The sequence below is a fragment of the Priapulus caudatus genome, unplaced genomic scaffold, assembly GCF_000485595.1.
Source record: "Priapulus caudatus unplaced genomic scaffold, Priapulus_caudatus-5.0.1 Scaffold125, whole genome shotgun sequence".
Taxonomy (NCBI): domain Eukaryota; kingdom Metazoa; phylum Priapulida; class Priapulimorpha; order Priapulimorphida; family Priapulidae; genus Priapulus; species Priapulus caudatus.
This window is the reverse complement of record NW_014577186.1, coordinates 410,748-426,396: the sequence shown is the minus strand read 5'-3', so window position 1 is coordinate 426,396 and position 15,649 is coordinate 410,748. Positions and strand designations below refer to the sequence as shown.

General features: G+C 40.9%; 1 protein-coding gene across 2 annotated transcripts in view; it reads left to right on the top strand.

Annotated features, from left to right (window-relative positions):
• LOC106805731 (condensin complex subunit 3-like) overlaps positions 1-13,557 on the top strand; it is a 14,916-nt gene extending 1,359 nt beyond the window's left edge. For both annotated transcript variants that reach the window (XM_014807440.1, XM_014807441.1), the window contains exons 2-18: positions 2,088-2,206; positions 2,721-2,942; positions 3,706-3,931; positions 4,355-4,500; positions 4,928-5,012; positions 6,885-7,080; positions 7,410-7,559; positions 7,775-7,891; positions 8,279-8,495; positions 9,081-9,257; positions 9,632-9,739; positions 10,035-10,154; positions 10,549-10,833; positions 11,227-11,408; positions 11,730-11,907; positions 12,306-12,473; positions 12,830-13,557. In XM_014807440.1, coding sequence (XP_014662926.1) covers positions 2,105-2,206; positions 2,721-2,942; positions 3,706-3,931; positions 4,355-4,500; positions 4,928-5,012; positions 6,885-7,080; positions 7,410-7,559; positions 7,775-7,891; positions 8,279-8,495; positions 9,081-9,257; positions 9,632-9,739; positions 10,035-10,154; positions 10,549-10,833; positions 11,227-11,408; positions 11,730-11,907; positions 12,306-12,473; positions 12,830-13,201 — 3,051 coding nt within the window. In that variant the 5' untranslated portion in view covers positions 2,088-2,104 and the 3' untranslated portion in view covers positions 13,202-13,557. The remainder of the gene's footprint in view (positions 1-2,087; positions 2,207-2,720; positions 2,943-3,705; positions 3,932-4,354; positions 4,501-4,927; positions 5,013-6,884; positions 7,081-7,409; positions 7,560-7,774; positions 7,892-8,278; positions 8,496-9,080; positions 9,258-9,631; positions 9,740-10,034; positions 10,155-10,548; positions 10,834-11,226; positions 11,409-11,729; positions 11,908-12,305; positions 12,474-12,829) is intronic.
• Positions 13,558-15,649: the final 2,092 nt, after the last annotated feature.

Here is a 15,649-nt window from a genome sequence, read left to right as displayed (position 1 = left end):
CTAACGACGTTCAAATTCAAGGATAAGAGATACATGGTCTACTACTAGGGTCATTAACTCAATTTGATGTACATCAAATATATAAATATTATATATTATATCCAATTATAATAGTTCAGGTGTTTATTTAGGGTTATGGAGTTGGTCCTGTGATTCATATATTTTGGACTTTCAAAAGGCCTTCGATAATGTACCACAGAGAGGGTATCGTTTCTTGCAGAAACTAAGGCGTTTGGAATAGACAGGACGTAGTTCAGTTGGATTGAGGAGTGGCTAAGGACACGATAGGCAGAGATGTAGTTGGTGAATGGTCAAGATCGCGACTGCGGAGACCAGTGATCAAGTTGGTGTGCTCTCAAGGGTCTTCTGCTTCGCCCGTCCTTTTTTATGGCTACATTGACGACATTTGACAGAACAGTGATCCAGTAGTGTCTTCTCCAAGTTTTCCGGATGATTCACCAGCTATTTGGAAGCGTCAGTGCGCATGGATCAAGTCCACAAGACAAGGCGAGTCTTAACAAGTTGTTTAAGTGCCCGTCAGAGGACCTGGCAAGATGCCGTGTTCACTTGGACAAGTGCAAATGCCATACACATCGGCGTCATTGAAACCGAGTCACATATCATATGAACGATGTGCACATTAGCAACGTGACTGAGCAGAGGACTTAGGGTATAGTGAATTGCCTCACTAAAACCATCTAGACCCATGTGGCAAGAAGCAGCAAAAAGGCAAACAAGTGCTAGGCAGTAAGTCAGAAGGTGTCTTTACGACAGGCGGCGCCTCACCATCGTTCCCTTATACATGTCCTTGGTCGTCGCACACTGGAATATGCTATACAAAGCTTGGAGGACCTTATTTATAAAGGACATAGCAGCTCCTTGAATAAAGTTCTAGAGACGATGCGACTAATACTTAGTGGAGAATTGGGGCTGCTTGTCATACCAGCATAGTACTACAAAGGCTAATCTGACTACTCTAAGAGACAGCGTAGAGAGAGAGCTGATCTTATCGAGACTACAGATTATGACAGGATTTGAGAATGATTGAATTTATAGGTACATTTTTTCACTGCTCAATGCCTTTCACACAGACGGTCACAGCATGAAATGTACAAAGGAGCGCAGTTCGTGCGTCGAATGTACGGGAGAAGAACATTGTCTCTCAGAGAGTATTGACAGCTCGAAAGCTCCCCAACATGTTATTGCCCGGCAAAAAGACTTGCTCACATTTTTACATCGAATTAGGCCTGGCTATTGGATAGATTTTTATTTTTTACAATCAGGGTTTTATATAAGCGCAAGCTCGCCTACCCTTGATAGCCATACAAACACCTTGATGTGATGTGGTGGCTGTACAGTAAATACTGTAATAGTTTGCATCACGGTTCAGGTTATGTTTACTGTTAAGGTTAGGGTTAGAGTTGGGGGTTGGCGTTAGGGAGTAGCGTAGGCGACTCCCTAGACTCGTTAGTGGAGTAGCGCAGGCGTACGTTCCTGGCTATATTTAGAATTAGTAGTACTTTAGGTACCAGGGTACGTTCCGCATACTGGGGAATAGACCCTAATCAGCAATACTGTAAGTCTGGTATTACCATATATTCTATACGTAAGCATAGGAGATTGCGTTCAACGTGAGGCCGATGCATGCCGGCAAATGGACTGCGTACCTGCAGCCTTAAATTGGAGACACGGCTGCCGTACCTCCAGCCACTGCCTATATATTATGCAAGCAACTTCCTGTATTATCCTCTTCCAGAATTTCCTTACTTCCACAATCTGGGGTACATTTGATCCTTGATGGTACATATTACATAAGCATTAAGTTACAAATAAGTTTGAAATTGACCTCCTTCCATGCACAACACGAGGTCCTAGATCCCAACTTAAGTTTCTCCTATTATTTAACTCATGGGCTGGAGACATGCATTAGCCACATTAATTTTAAAACATACCTCAAACACTGTAAAAATCGGCCTTTTTCACCAAAGAATTAAGAGTAATGTTGCAATGTTTCATTATGTGTATGCATGTCAAACTCAAATTTAATCAGTTGATTTAATTGTTATTATGTGTTTATGTCTCCTCAGAGAATTAATAAGGAAAGATGGATCCAGGTGCCACTGTCAAAGAAGTGTTTTCAAAATGTCAGCATTCAACGCAGAATAAAGCGCAGCTCCAGAAAGAGCTGTTGGCATGCCACGATAAGGTGAGTTACATTGGCTTGCAATAAATGGTGTTTGAAACTAACCTGAAACTTGAAGCCTTCTTCTTTGTATTTAATGTTGATGTTTGAGCCAAAATCCGAACCATCAAATTTATTTTATAAACACCAACTAAAAACTGTACACACTACTATACTGTACTATATTTTATTTGTGTAATAATAAACACTAATTCACATGCACCTTTTTATGGCTACGTTTATGTGGAAATACGTGATGCAAATATGTCAGGCCAGTCAGCCGTTTATCTTGGGCCAAAATATCATGAAATTTCCAAGTTTTTGTATGCAAAGTGAAATTTGATAATAGCTCATTATTCACTTATAATTTTCAGAACCACTGAGCTGAAATTTAATTATTATCAAAAGTATGTGACTAATAATGTTTTTGTAATGATTTTTAATGAATTTCTATTATTATGATATCATGGAAGCTTTATTAGTTTAACTGAGAAGGATATATGTTGTCATTTAATTTTCTTTTTTTTTCCTTTTTTAGATGGGAGATGATAACTTTTATAAGGATTTTATTCATCACTTGAAGTATTTGATGATAGTCTACGAACAGGAACCAGCTGTGGAGAGGAGTATCGACTTTGTAACAGAGTTTATTGCATCGTTTCATCCAAGCAAGAAGGACATAAGTGAAGACAAAAGTGAAGAGTCAAGTGGAGATGAAATGCATCCATTCATTCTAAAGTTTTTCAATTTCCTTCTCAAGGTTTACAACAGTACTGCTTGTCAAGAAAGGGAAAGCAATAGTCTAATATAATAAGTTAACATTAGTAGGGACAGTGATTTTCTGTTTAAAAAAATTGCCTTTTCCGTTTGGGAAAATCATGAATTCCGTTTCAAAGTAAAGAAAAAATGGAAATTCCGTTTTCCATAGAGATTCATTGTACACACCAAAAATGCAAAATTCCGTTTACATAATATTTGCATGAAAAAATAAGGTTAGGCCACTGACTGACAGTTGGGTTGGCACCGAAACACAGGGCTACCAAAAGTCGTAATTGTAAGTCATTTCGCTCTGAAACTTGTCTGAATGTAAACCATATCATTACCAATGCTATTGTCAACGTTTTTTTGTGATTTTATTGAAATTTCCATGTAATATGTTCAAATTACGTTTTCCGCGTTTTTCCGTTTGAAAACATTTCTGTTTCCAATGGCCGTTTCCGTGTTTTCCGTCCGTTTTCCACGATCGCGGGAAATCACTGTCCCTACATTAGATATCGTACAATAATATATTTTAGCTGCGAAATAATTAACTGTGACAATTGATCAATAGACATATATAAAGCATTTTAGAAATATTCATATATATATATATATTTTAGCAATATTTAAAATAAATATTTTAGAAATATGATTAGTGAGCTATCAAAAATAATCTCAAATGTAGCCGCTGTATCTGTTTCAATGATATGCAAATAGTCACTAGTCTTTCTAGCGTTTTGTGACCGGTCAAGTGTTTCTTGCAGTCTCATGGTGCGCGTGATCGGGCCGTGCGTATGCGTTCATGCCAGATCATCAACAAGCTGCTGAACAACCTTGGCGATGCACAGATTGATGACGAGCTATTTGAGGGCATCTATCGAGCAATGTTGGAGCGTGTCAAGGACAAGTATCCGGTTGTAAGGGTGCAAGCTGTGACCGCACTCATCAGACTGCAGGACCCCAGTGACACCGGTTGTCCTATAATCGCAGGTAAGATTTTTGTCTCGTTTAATTTTTAGTACGGCGGCGGTTGCATTGAAATCGTCGTTAAATTCTCATCAAAGAATTTTGAGTGGTCGAAAAGATGTTTTTTCATTTATATTATTATCAATTATCATATTCTTTAGCATTATAGCATCGTTCAGTCAATGACTACAAACAAGGTTTAAAATGTCAAGTTTGTGTGTAATGATATATTTCTTTTTTTATTGACATGCAATGAGTTATTATAAAATGTTGATCAATATATATTATAATACTGGCTCTCTGATAATTTGATTGGCTGAGGAAAGTTTTATATAAGTTATGCACAAGTTGATAGCAAGCCTCACCATTGAATTGATTCACGTCACACACTTACTTTACAGGAATCGTTGTTTTGCTCCAATTCAATTACATTATGTTTTACTGCAGCGTATATATTTCTGCTTGAGAGAGACCCGAACGCACAGGTGCGCAGAACTGTTCTCTCTGCTATAGCTACATCGAAGAAGACAGCGCCTGTTATCATTGGCAGAACTCAGGACGTGAGCACTGTCGTAAGGAAGCATGCATATAAGGTACCGTGAGAACAGTTAAACATTCATGGGTATTATCGTGGTGGCAGTTTTACTGCTAACAAAAGCGAGTCTGCTTGGTAGTTGTGATTAGGTAAGAATATGCTCAGAATGGCACATAAAACAATTTTACTAGCATTTCCATTGTTAAGGGTATAATAGCAGACAATTCATGGAAACAGTTAGTTATGTTACCTTATATAAGTTGGTTGTGAGAAGTGTCTTGCAAAACAAAACCAAATACATTATGAGCATAAAATACATTTTTGGATAGATATATCTTATTATGCAATATTTATAGTTTATGTCCTGTCATGAATGTGAATTGCTTAGGGACTTAAATTAGGAATGTATACTGTAAATGTATGTAACGTGACTGTAGTTGTAAACAGTAAATTGTATGTACAGTATTATATCCTTGCTTATCCAGGTGTTGGCAGAAAAGGTTCATATTAGAGGACTACCTATTGCGAAGAGAGTTAAACTCTTAAAAAGAGGACTCTGTGATAGATCAAGTAAGTCTTTATTAGTACAAACGTCAACAGTGAAAACACAGCATATATGTACAGAAGTTCATTTATGAGAATCAGTGAAAAAGATACACGGGAGTGACGAGCGATTTCGCTCTAGTAAGCTCTAAAATCGCTCTGGTAAGAACAATAACGGGAGCAATCGCCCGAGAGAAAATCGCTCCCGTGGCCTGATAAATTTAAATGTACACAAGTACGTACGTACAGCGAGCGCTACATATACACCGTGCATGCAGCAGCGGCTTAAGCTGGGTTTACACTGACGATTATATGCAGTCAAGTTGGCGTTTTTCATTTTTCTACCAACCTCTCTATATATATATTTAAAGCTCGTATGTTATCGACCACGAGGCGGCAAACGTTTCAACATTTGACCCGTAGCGTGCACGCGGGGCGACGCGGATACGCATTTCTGCATGTATTACATGCCGCCAGCGTGGTGCCTAAAGCAAAAACGTGCTCTCCCTCTAGGGTGGAGGGACACACCCCTGAATGCTGTTGTCTGATTGGCCACTTGGCAAAAAAACGTCCAACTCGCTGCTATCGATCGGTTGGACGTGCGACTTTTGCGTTTACACTGGCGATTGTCAGTTGCCAAACTACCAAGTTCGTACAATTCGGCAACTCAAAATCGTTAGTGTAAACCCAGCTTATGTATCCGCTGCAGCTGGCGCTGGCTAGATCAACCCCACTGACGCATAATAAAATACAATTGATAATAAAAGTTATACAACAGAGTGAAGAACTAGAAACTGTTGACACTTTCATTCATATTTAAATTTAACTTGACAATAATACCAGCTGAATCCAGCTCTTGCCTTGTATTAATCTGCAATGATGTGGTTACAATTGCATTCATACATTGTCTGTTGAAACTATGAATGATAGTCAATGATAAACTATGCTGACAGATGTGATGTGATGTCACATACTCACAGGCACACATCTCTGTGAGACTGTCAAATTAACCGTGTACTTTCTTATTTTGAGACTGAAAAAAGAAACAAACAACTGCACAGTGGTATTTTTATATAAAAAAACATTTATTTGCATCCAAACGAAAAGATAACGTGGTTCATACTGTATGTTTATTACAGAGTAACAAAACAATTAAGCAATCTAGAAGTAGTGACTAGTGAAGCATGTGTACATGTAGAGAGAGAAGAGTGAGAACTGAGAAGGGGAGTGGTGGACAGAATGGTAGTATGGTACTATGATAGAACTTAGGAGATGGGAGAGGTCAGAGGTGTCGGAGGCAGCATTGTGAATGCGAATGGATTCAAAGGATGTTTGGATGATGAGTTATACAAGTGTGATTAGTGATATGTAGTAATGTAAATATAATTATAGGTACATGTATTAACAGAAAATTTGACACAATCATGGAATTAATAATACATACAATTTACATTGATGTCCCCATCCCCACAAATAAAATAAGAGTACATTATATTACGTATTTTTTGGAAGTTAGAAACTATGATAATGGCTCTGGATACATAAAAATAGCTCTGGAGCTTCCAAAAAAGGCTCTGGTAAATTTTTTACAAGTCAGAAAAATGGCTCTGGTGAAAAAAAGAAAGTATTATGTCTTATGCCATCCAGTTACTTAATCTACAAACCCAGTATAAAACTAAGTCGAATGCTGCAGGATGGCCTCTGAAACGAATGCTTGTTAGTATCTATACAAGTCATGCAGCATAGAGACAGCCATTCTGGTGTGATTAATACAAATCTTGATGAAACTGCTCTTTAAATAATAGAAGTAGTCAGCTGATTGACGATACACTAGCAGTATGGAGAATTGGAGATTATTGATGACTGGGTGATGAGTGTCATTTGTGGCACGTCGGGTAGGTGCGGTGAAGGAGGCGTGCTCACAAGGGCTCCTACAGAGCTGGCTGCGCATGTGCAACGACAGCGTCGTTGACCTTCTGCGCTGCCTGGACGTCGAGAATTCCTGCGAGGCAACCGAGCTCATCATGAAGAACCTACTGGGTGACGTACCGGCCAAGGAGCTCGCTGAGAAGTTTCTACCGCTGCTTAACGAAAGGTGATTTACGCTCGATACACGAGCGACGCTTGCAGTATCAACGATTTTGTGCATACGTAAATTATGGTGGTAGATCTACCTGATCTACCTGTAGAGCTATCGATATGTTTTTGTTTTTGCAGTATTTTTAGGATTTGTTAGAGGGTCTGTTGAGGTTGGTAGAGAAAATGCCTTCTTTGCTCTTTGTTGTGCACATCGGATAATCAAATAGAACTAGGAGAGAAGAAGCTCATGTGGGTTTATCACTAAAGGACAACACTCTTAATGTTGCTTTGTGTACAGTAATGGCTGTTGTGCCCTTATTGTGTTGATCTTTGTGTTTCTACTAGCCTGGTGATCGAAGAGGCTAACCTCAATAGTGAAGTTGCCACCTACTGGCAGTGTGTGTGTTCACACCTCAAGTCCCTGGGCGTGACCGGAGAGGAGCAGATGGAACGACTTCTGCCTGACCTAACTCAGTTCTGCAACTACATGCGGCAGTGAGTAGAAATTCCCGCGCGTGGTAATGTTAAACATTAGGCAACATAGGCAACACAATAAATTGTTTTACAATATATATCTTTGCAAGTTTGCATGAAACCTCACTACATTCTTTTAAAATTTAATTGGCAGCAATGGCAGTTGTGCATTAAATCTGTATAACCTTGTTATTGGATTGAGACATGGCCTGATTCACCTGTTCGTGTATTCTCAGGTACGTTCTAGCTGAACGCGCAGAGCGTTCGGTGGAAGATACACTACAGCAATCCTACATATCGCAGCAGCTGCTTACGATTCTGTCTCTGTATGACTGCAGTGACGAAGCCGGCAGGTAAGTGCACCTTCTACACATATTGTAGTTTCTAATTCTGGGCCTTACTTTGATTAGAATTGTTTCAAATACGAATAAATGCTTAATCCGGAAGTGTAAACATATAGCCCATTCTTGTAAGAGAAAAAAAAGATGGTTGTGAAATTCAAAGAAAGGCGAGGATAGCCTACCCCACCTTTTTAATCGCAAATAAAGGTGAGGGTGCCCTACCCCATCTTTTTAATCGCAAATAAAGGTGAGGGTAGCCTACCCCCACATTTTTAATTGCAAATAAAGGTGAGGGTAGCCTTTTAATCGCAAATAAAGATGAGGGTAGTCTACCCCCCTCCTTTTTTAATTGCAAATAAATCTCTAAACCTGAGAATTCTGCGGCGACGTCTCGCGCAGGAAGGTGCTGTGCGCTCTTGTCGACGAGCTGCTGGTGTCGCCGGCGACCGACGCCACGCTCGTCAAGGGTCTGATGAGTCAGCTGTGCGTGCTGCGCGGCGATGACGCGGCGCGCGTGCAGTACGTCGTCGAGCTGATCGCCGACGTGCGGCAGCCGATCGCTTCCGCACCCGCCTGCCGCATGTCCGAGAACGAGCAGCGAGAGCGCGACCTGAAGGTGAGTGTGGATGATGACTACGTTGTGAGTGGTTACTAGTGAGATCACGATCTGAAGGTGGGTATGTAGGCTATACAGTGCTTGTGTCTGGATAGTAGTGAGAACGGGACGGGAAGGTGGGTGTGGAAACTTCGTTGTGAGTGCGTCCAGATAGTAGTGAGAGCATGATCTGAATGTAGGAGTGTAGGCTATGTTGCGCTTGTGGTGTCTGGATAGTAGTGAGAGCAGGTAGACTTGAAAGTAGGAATGTCAGCTATGCTATGCGTGTGTCATAGCATGAGTGCAGGACCTGAGGGTAGGTGGGAGGAAGAGCAAGACATAGTACGACATAGGACGTAGAGAAGACAGAGGTTGAGTACAATGTTCTGGCTCAGGAGAGGTAGAGGGCACTGAGAGTGTGTCCGCGTACAAATCACGTTGTCATCAGTGGCTGTGTAATATCAACAATTATGTATTTTTAGATATTAGGAGAACTCTGTTGCATGTAAAACTGATGAGCAGTATGTGTATTTAAATAGGTCATATTCGTGTGTTTGACAAAGTTGAATACGCATTGAATTCGTTGGTCTTTCCCCCATTATCAAGGTTGCCAAGTTGCGTGTCATGTTGATGGAACGTAGAGACGAGCTGGAGGACAGCATTAAAGAGCAAGACTTCGTACGAGCTGCTCAGCTAAAAGAAGATATCTCAGAACTTGAGCAGCAAAAGGAAGATCTCCTTGACCAACCATCAATTGATTCTCAAGAGACACAAATGGAAAAGGTATCACATGCTTGCCGGTGGTGTGGAAGCCACATTAATCATCACCTCATACTAGATCACTTCTATTGTATATTATTCTTACTATTATACCTTATTATCTGTCCAAACATTTCTTGTTTGCAATAATTTAAGGGATAGGTCAGTATATATAGTGAAAATAATTTGGTAGCATGCCGTGTTGTTATATACACGGGTTTACCTAGTTATATTAAAGGTGTTGTAAGTGGTTTTTTACTTTGGCATTATTTTCGCTGGCAATCTGAATCATGGAAAACAAGTCCACTTTGACGAGTGGCCTTTGGCTTTATATCTCCGCGTATGATCAGCTGACACTTGGCTGCTGAGTTTAGTACCTATTTTCATTGCCTTTTCAGGATGATGAAGCTACACTAATGAAAGCACTTACCATGGCAAAGGAACTCTTACAAAAGGTTACCATCAGCACACTGACTCCTGCCATGCACTCACTCTTGCAGACCTTGGTTAGTTTTCATAGCTAAACGGCATATTTTTCAATTGACATTGATATGTTACTAGTTTGAAACATAGCTAAATAGTACATCTAGCTGTTAGTGAGTTTTATGGCCAATATGCATTGATAGTTGCCCGGTTATGCACCCGAGTCTGTGTGTTGATGAGCGTGTGGTTGTCTCATCAAGTTGTAATGAATGGATTAATTATGATAAGTATAATTAATGTTTAGTCCGTAGTTTACTTGTGCTCAAAGCATAGGGTTACGTGCTGAAACCAGACCTGGTAAATGACATTTTGTTACAGATTTTACCAGCTGTACAGAGTGAGGACCCAGCACTAAGGCAGTTGGCTGTGGAGTGCCTTGGGCTGTGCTGTTTAATAAGCAAGGAACTGGCAAGAACTCACCTGTTACTCTTCATACAGGTTAGTTTTAACATGTTATTTAGCAACATGTGAAGTTGGGTTCTATGTAAGTTCAGGCTTGTCTTAGGTCATACGTAGAAAAATGTAAATCAATGAAACCTGGTGTGATGTGAAGTATTGCGCATACACTCAATTCCACATTATCGCCATAAAACTGTAAATTATTCACACTGAATTCCTTAGACTCACCTCGTTGCTGTCCAACACTGGAGAGGTAGTAGGAGCTGATTAAACGTCACCAAGTTGATTAGATATAATTTTGTAGGTATACTTTATAAAATAGCTCTAATGAATTGGGTTTTTATTTTCTCTGCTTACAACTTTTTAAATATTTTCTAACCATGTTATGGCGGTTTCCAGGACGTACTTTCAATAAAATGTAAATCTCTTGTAGATATTGCAGCTCGATCAGGAAGCGTTGCAGGTGGCAGCACTGCATGCCGTATTTGATCTCATCCTGACGTATGGCCTTGAGTCCTTCTGTGCGACTGGAAAGACCGATGGCGATAAGCGTGATTCTGTAGAGGGCGCACAGCGTGTCGATCTCGGGTTCGACGATACTAGTGAGCGAGCGGTTTCGCCAGATGCGGCGAGTGAATCGCAGCTTGGTTCAGATGGAGTTCCTGTGGATACTGCCACCAGCATCATATGCATTCTCTCTGAGCTTCTCAACAGTGAGGTATGCTTTATGTCATACATCTACATTATTTTCTTGGGATGGAATCCTATCTCAACTACAAGAGCTTTAGATGAATTTTAGTCATCCACCTGTATAGTAGCTAATAACTCTCTTAGATCAATTACTCAAATATGTCTTAAATATAGCTTGTTCAATTTGCTTGAAATCCTGAATATTTCAGGAGAATTTGCATGAAATTATGTTATTTACTATAATGCAATAGACCCATAAAGATTATGCCACCTATATTTTTTTTAATTTCAAATTTAAGTACATGGTTAAGTTCTAACTGATGCAAATTTTTATACAAAATGTATCTTTAAAAAAGTGTTACTTTGAACTGGAAATCAGTCTAATGTTTTCTTACTAAAACGTTTCTTGCTTTGGCTTCAGAACCTGGAGATAAGAACGCTCACTGCGGAGGGCATGGCGAAGTTGATGTTGACGGGCAGGGTGACGTCACCCAAGCTGCTGTCACACCTGCTGCTGCTCTGGTACAACCCAGTGACAGAGGATGACACGTTACTGAGGCAGTGCCTTGGTGCTTTTTTGCCTGTCTTTGCATTTGCCAGCAGGTAAGTAATGCAGTGTTGGAAATAGCAGCCCATCTCCCAGTCTTGATAGCTCTTAAGCTGGATTAGCTAATTTTGATAGATTCTAATATAGGCTGTATAGTTGAGATCTAAGACTAAGGTAAGTGACATCGTGTTTGCAACACTGGTAATCTGTGTGTAGCCAGGCTGTACAGAGTAATAAAGTGACTGATGTGGCACATATCTCTACACCCTCTAGGTTTGAGACCGCGAGTATTTCTTTGCAAAGGGTGCATGTGAGTCAACTATTTAATTCAGCCAGCCATGATCGACTAAGCAATCTGCTATTCTTTATGTGAGCAGAGCTAATCAAGAGTGCGTAGCGGAGGCATTCCTGCCCACACTACAGACCCTGTTTGACGCTCCGCTCTCGAGTCCCCTTGCCGAGGTGAATGACACCAACGTTGCAAAGCTAATGGTGGATCTCACATGTTCATACTACCTCAGCGAAGCGGCGAAACGAGGCGTAGACGCTGCTGCGGTACGTTCATGTGAAACTGCTTAGCAGTGTAGTTATCCGATGCGTAACCTGAAATGTTGTGACATGGGCGTCCTGTGGGGAGGTAGATTGGTATGTGTGTGTGTGTGTGCGTGCATGTGTACATGCGTGCGTGCTTGAGTGCGTGTGTGTCTATGTATTAGCTCCCTACTTTAGTAATGCTATTATGCAGTGGTGTCATCCCCTGCTTTAGTACTGAACGTTTGTGGGTTTATAGTCGCAATTGTCAATCTCGTGCAAAATCAATCGGAGAAGAAATTGCATCGAAAAGTCCTACGTCCTAATAATACAAGTTTCCTATAAGTTTTAATAATGTAGATATGCAAGGACACATGTCATAACAAACATGAATCCACCAATTTTAATTTTGTTCCCCATAGGACTCCATTCATGACACGCTGGCAGTGAAGATATGCAACCAGATACTCAGTGACCCCGAATCGTTTGGTACGCTGACGCTATGTAAGGCCCTCGGCTACCTTGACCTGAATAGCAATGCAAGCAGCGTGGCAAACGACCTGAAAGTGTTAGCCGAAGATATGCTCAATGTAAGTCAGCTCTCCACCTCTACAGAGCTACTCACCACTCGTTCACCATTTGTCATCATTTAGTGGGGATTGCATAATTTCTTTCTACATGTTTGCCCTTGAATATATGGCATATTATTGGGTGCTTGGCATTTTTAGTGGGTGTGCTGCGGTCCCACTTCATCTCACGTTGTGCTTCTAACTGTCGACTCAGTGCATGATATAGAGTGCCAGGTAATAACTTTCCAATGTGGACACCAGGACCCGGTTCCACAGACGTGGATTAACTCTTAACTCTGAGTTAAAGTTAATTCACGTCTGTGGAACCGGGTCCTGGTCACCAAAGCAGGTTCTGACAATGTGGTTTTGCTGTGTAGGTGGTGAGTGGCAGACAATGCCTGCGGTTGCTCGAAAAATTCTCTTCGGTCGTCAGCAAGTCTTCCCAGACGAACGCTGAAGACGAGGGCGATGACAAGAGTGATGGTCAATTGACAACCGGCGCCGACTGTCACAATGAAGAAGAGGCTGATGATCGTCTACAGGGGATGAATACCGATGCTGCTGTCACCATTGTGCCGGAGAGTCCGGATTCAGAGCGTGCTACTAACGACAACAATAATCATGAGGATGATGTTGATGATGATGACGAGGGTAGTGGTGACGATGCTGCTGCTGCTGATGATGATAATGATTATGATGATGATGATGATGATGATGATGATAGTGATAGCAGTATACATGACCGGTAGATTTGCATGAATGACAATGTAATGGCTACATTTATGAAAAACAAACGTGTGGACACTGTTTGTTATTTTTGCCCAGTATAATCTCTTGCTGTGCTGAAAGAAGAACAAGTAGAATAGTAAGATAGCCAGAAGCTTTCACATTTAGGAAAATATCAGTATGAATTGGTATTCTTTTCGTATTGTGATGTTCTCTGAACTGACATTTGGACCTGAACGAAAACTGCTAGCTATCTTCCCACCTTCTATTACAAGTCAGCTTTACCTATAGTTTATGTACTCGTTTATGGCATGTTTTTTGTTTCATAATTCGATTTTTGTTTTCTGGTTAATTTTATCACTTATAACATTCGATTTATCACATATAACATTCGATTTATTGCATATAACATTCGATTTATCACATATAACATTCGATTTATTGCATATAACATTTGATTTATCGCATATAATATTTGATAATTTAATCATATGTTATATGCAATAAATCGACAATAATTCCCTGCCAAAAGTATAATTGCATCATTTGATACCATGCCTGTTAATTCGATTGTATTAGGCATTTACTGTTTTAAATGTTCACATTATTTGATTTTATATCAGAAAAGAGAATCAACCCATTCGATCCTGGCATCAAACCATTCAATTATGGAATAGAATCGTTCGATTTTGATATAAATTTCAGGATCGAATGGTTCGATTCGAAGATCGAATGATTCGATTCCAAAATCGATCCATTCGATTCCAAATCCAAGCGTGGGTACTAATAAATGTAAGTTCGCCACCCTATGTAGATGTGATACAAAGAAAAGCAAAATAGACCGCGCTGCTAAAAAAATTCAATAAGTGCTATTTGACAAATTTCTTCTTTTTATCTCAATTAAACGTATGATATCTTGGGTAATCATGGGTTACAAAATGATTTTGGTGCATATTTCATTATAATCAGCATAAGACGTACGATATACTTGTGTACAAAGTCATTTTATTACATAAAAAAAGAAACCAACATTTAGTCTAAAATCAACCAAAAATTTAAACTCTGTACTTTTGACTTCAATACTGCACAACTACATATATCGCATAAGAAAAGAAAAATAAGTTTGGCAGCATGCATATTCATAGTCTTACACAAATAACAATTTCTCACCAAAGAACCCCACATTAAAAGTATAATAAAACAAAATTACAAAAATGTAAATGGAAATAATTATATATTGTGCTTTCTGCGGGCTGGCCGGTGAGCACAAGACGCCTCGATCGCTCCCTCCCTCTCTCCCTTCCCCTCCCTCCCTCCCTCTTTCACTCACTTACCACCTCGACCCCCTCCCTCCCTCTCTCCCTCTCTCTCACTCACTCACCACCTCGATTCCTCCCTGCCTTCCTCCCACTCCCTCTCTCACTCACTTACTATCTCGACCCCCTCCCTCCCTCACCCTCCACCACCTCCCCCTCCTCTACCTACTCCTCCTTCTCCTTCCCCACCACCTCCTTCCCCTTCTTCTCCCCCTCCTCTACTTCCTTCACATTCTCCCACTCTCCTCTACCTCCTCCACCTTCTCCCACCATCCTCTACATCCTCCCTCTTCTACCTTCTCCCCCTCCTCTACCTCTTCTCTCACCTATCTCCCCACTCCTCGTTCTCCTCCACCACATTCTCCCCTTCCTCTACCTCCTCCCCCTCCTGCACCACTTTCTCCCACTCCTCTACCTCCTCCGTCTTCTCCCACCATCCTCTACCTACTCCCACCATCCTCGACCTCCTCCCTCTTCTACCTTCTTCCCCTGCACCACTTTCTCTCTCCCCTATCTCCCAACTCCCCCTCCCCTCCATCCACCACATTCTCCCCCTCCTCTACCTCCTCCCTCCTCTACCTCCTCCCCACCACATTCTCCCCCTCCTCTACCTCCTCCCTCCTCTACCTCCTCCCCACCACCTTCTACCCTCCTCCTCAGCCACCTTCTACCCTCCTCCTCAGTCACCTTCTACCCTCCTCCTCGACCTCCTTCCTGTACCCCCTTTCTACTTCCTCCTCCACTACCTTTTCCCTCGTCCTTACCTCCACCGTCCACGTACCTCCTCCATCCGTGAATCGAAGCATTCGATTCGTGAATCGAAGCACTCGATCCGTGAATCGAAGCATTCAATTCGTGAATGTTATATGTGATGAAATCAACCATAAAACAAAAAATCGATATATCGATATATCGTGACCTAATTTCAGAGAATTGCGTAGAGTCGATACAAAAGCTCAATCTTGTACTAAGACTAGTGGTAAGAAATATCACGTTACCTGTAGCATTTTTCCTGTGTGTAGTAGATATTGGCAGGAATTTGTAAACTTTAACAATCAGGATCGTTATAAGTCTGGAATAATCTTCGAGCTATGCTATCTGTAAATAAATTTATCATTTTTTTATTGTATAATTTCTGACCGTGAATAAGGGGGT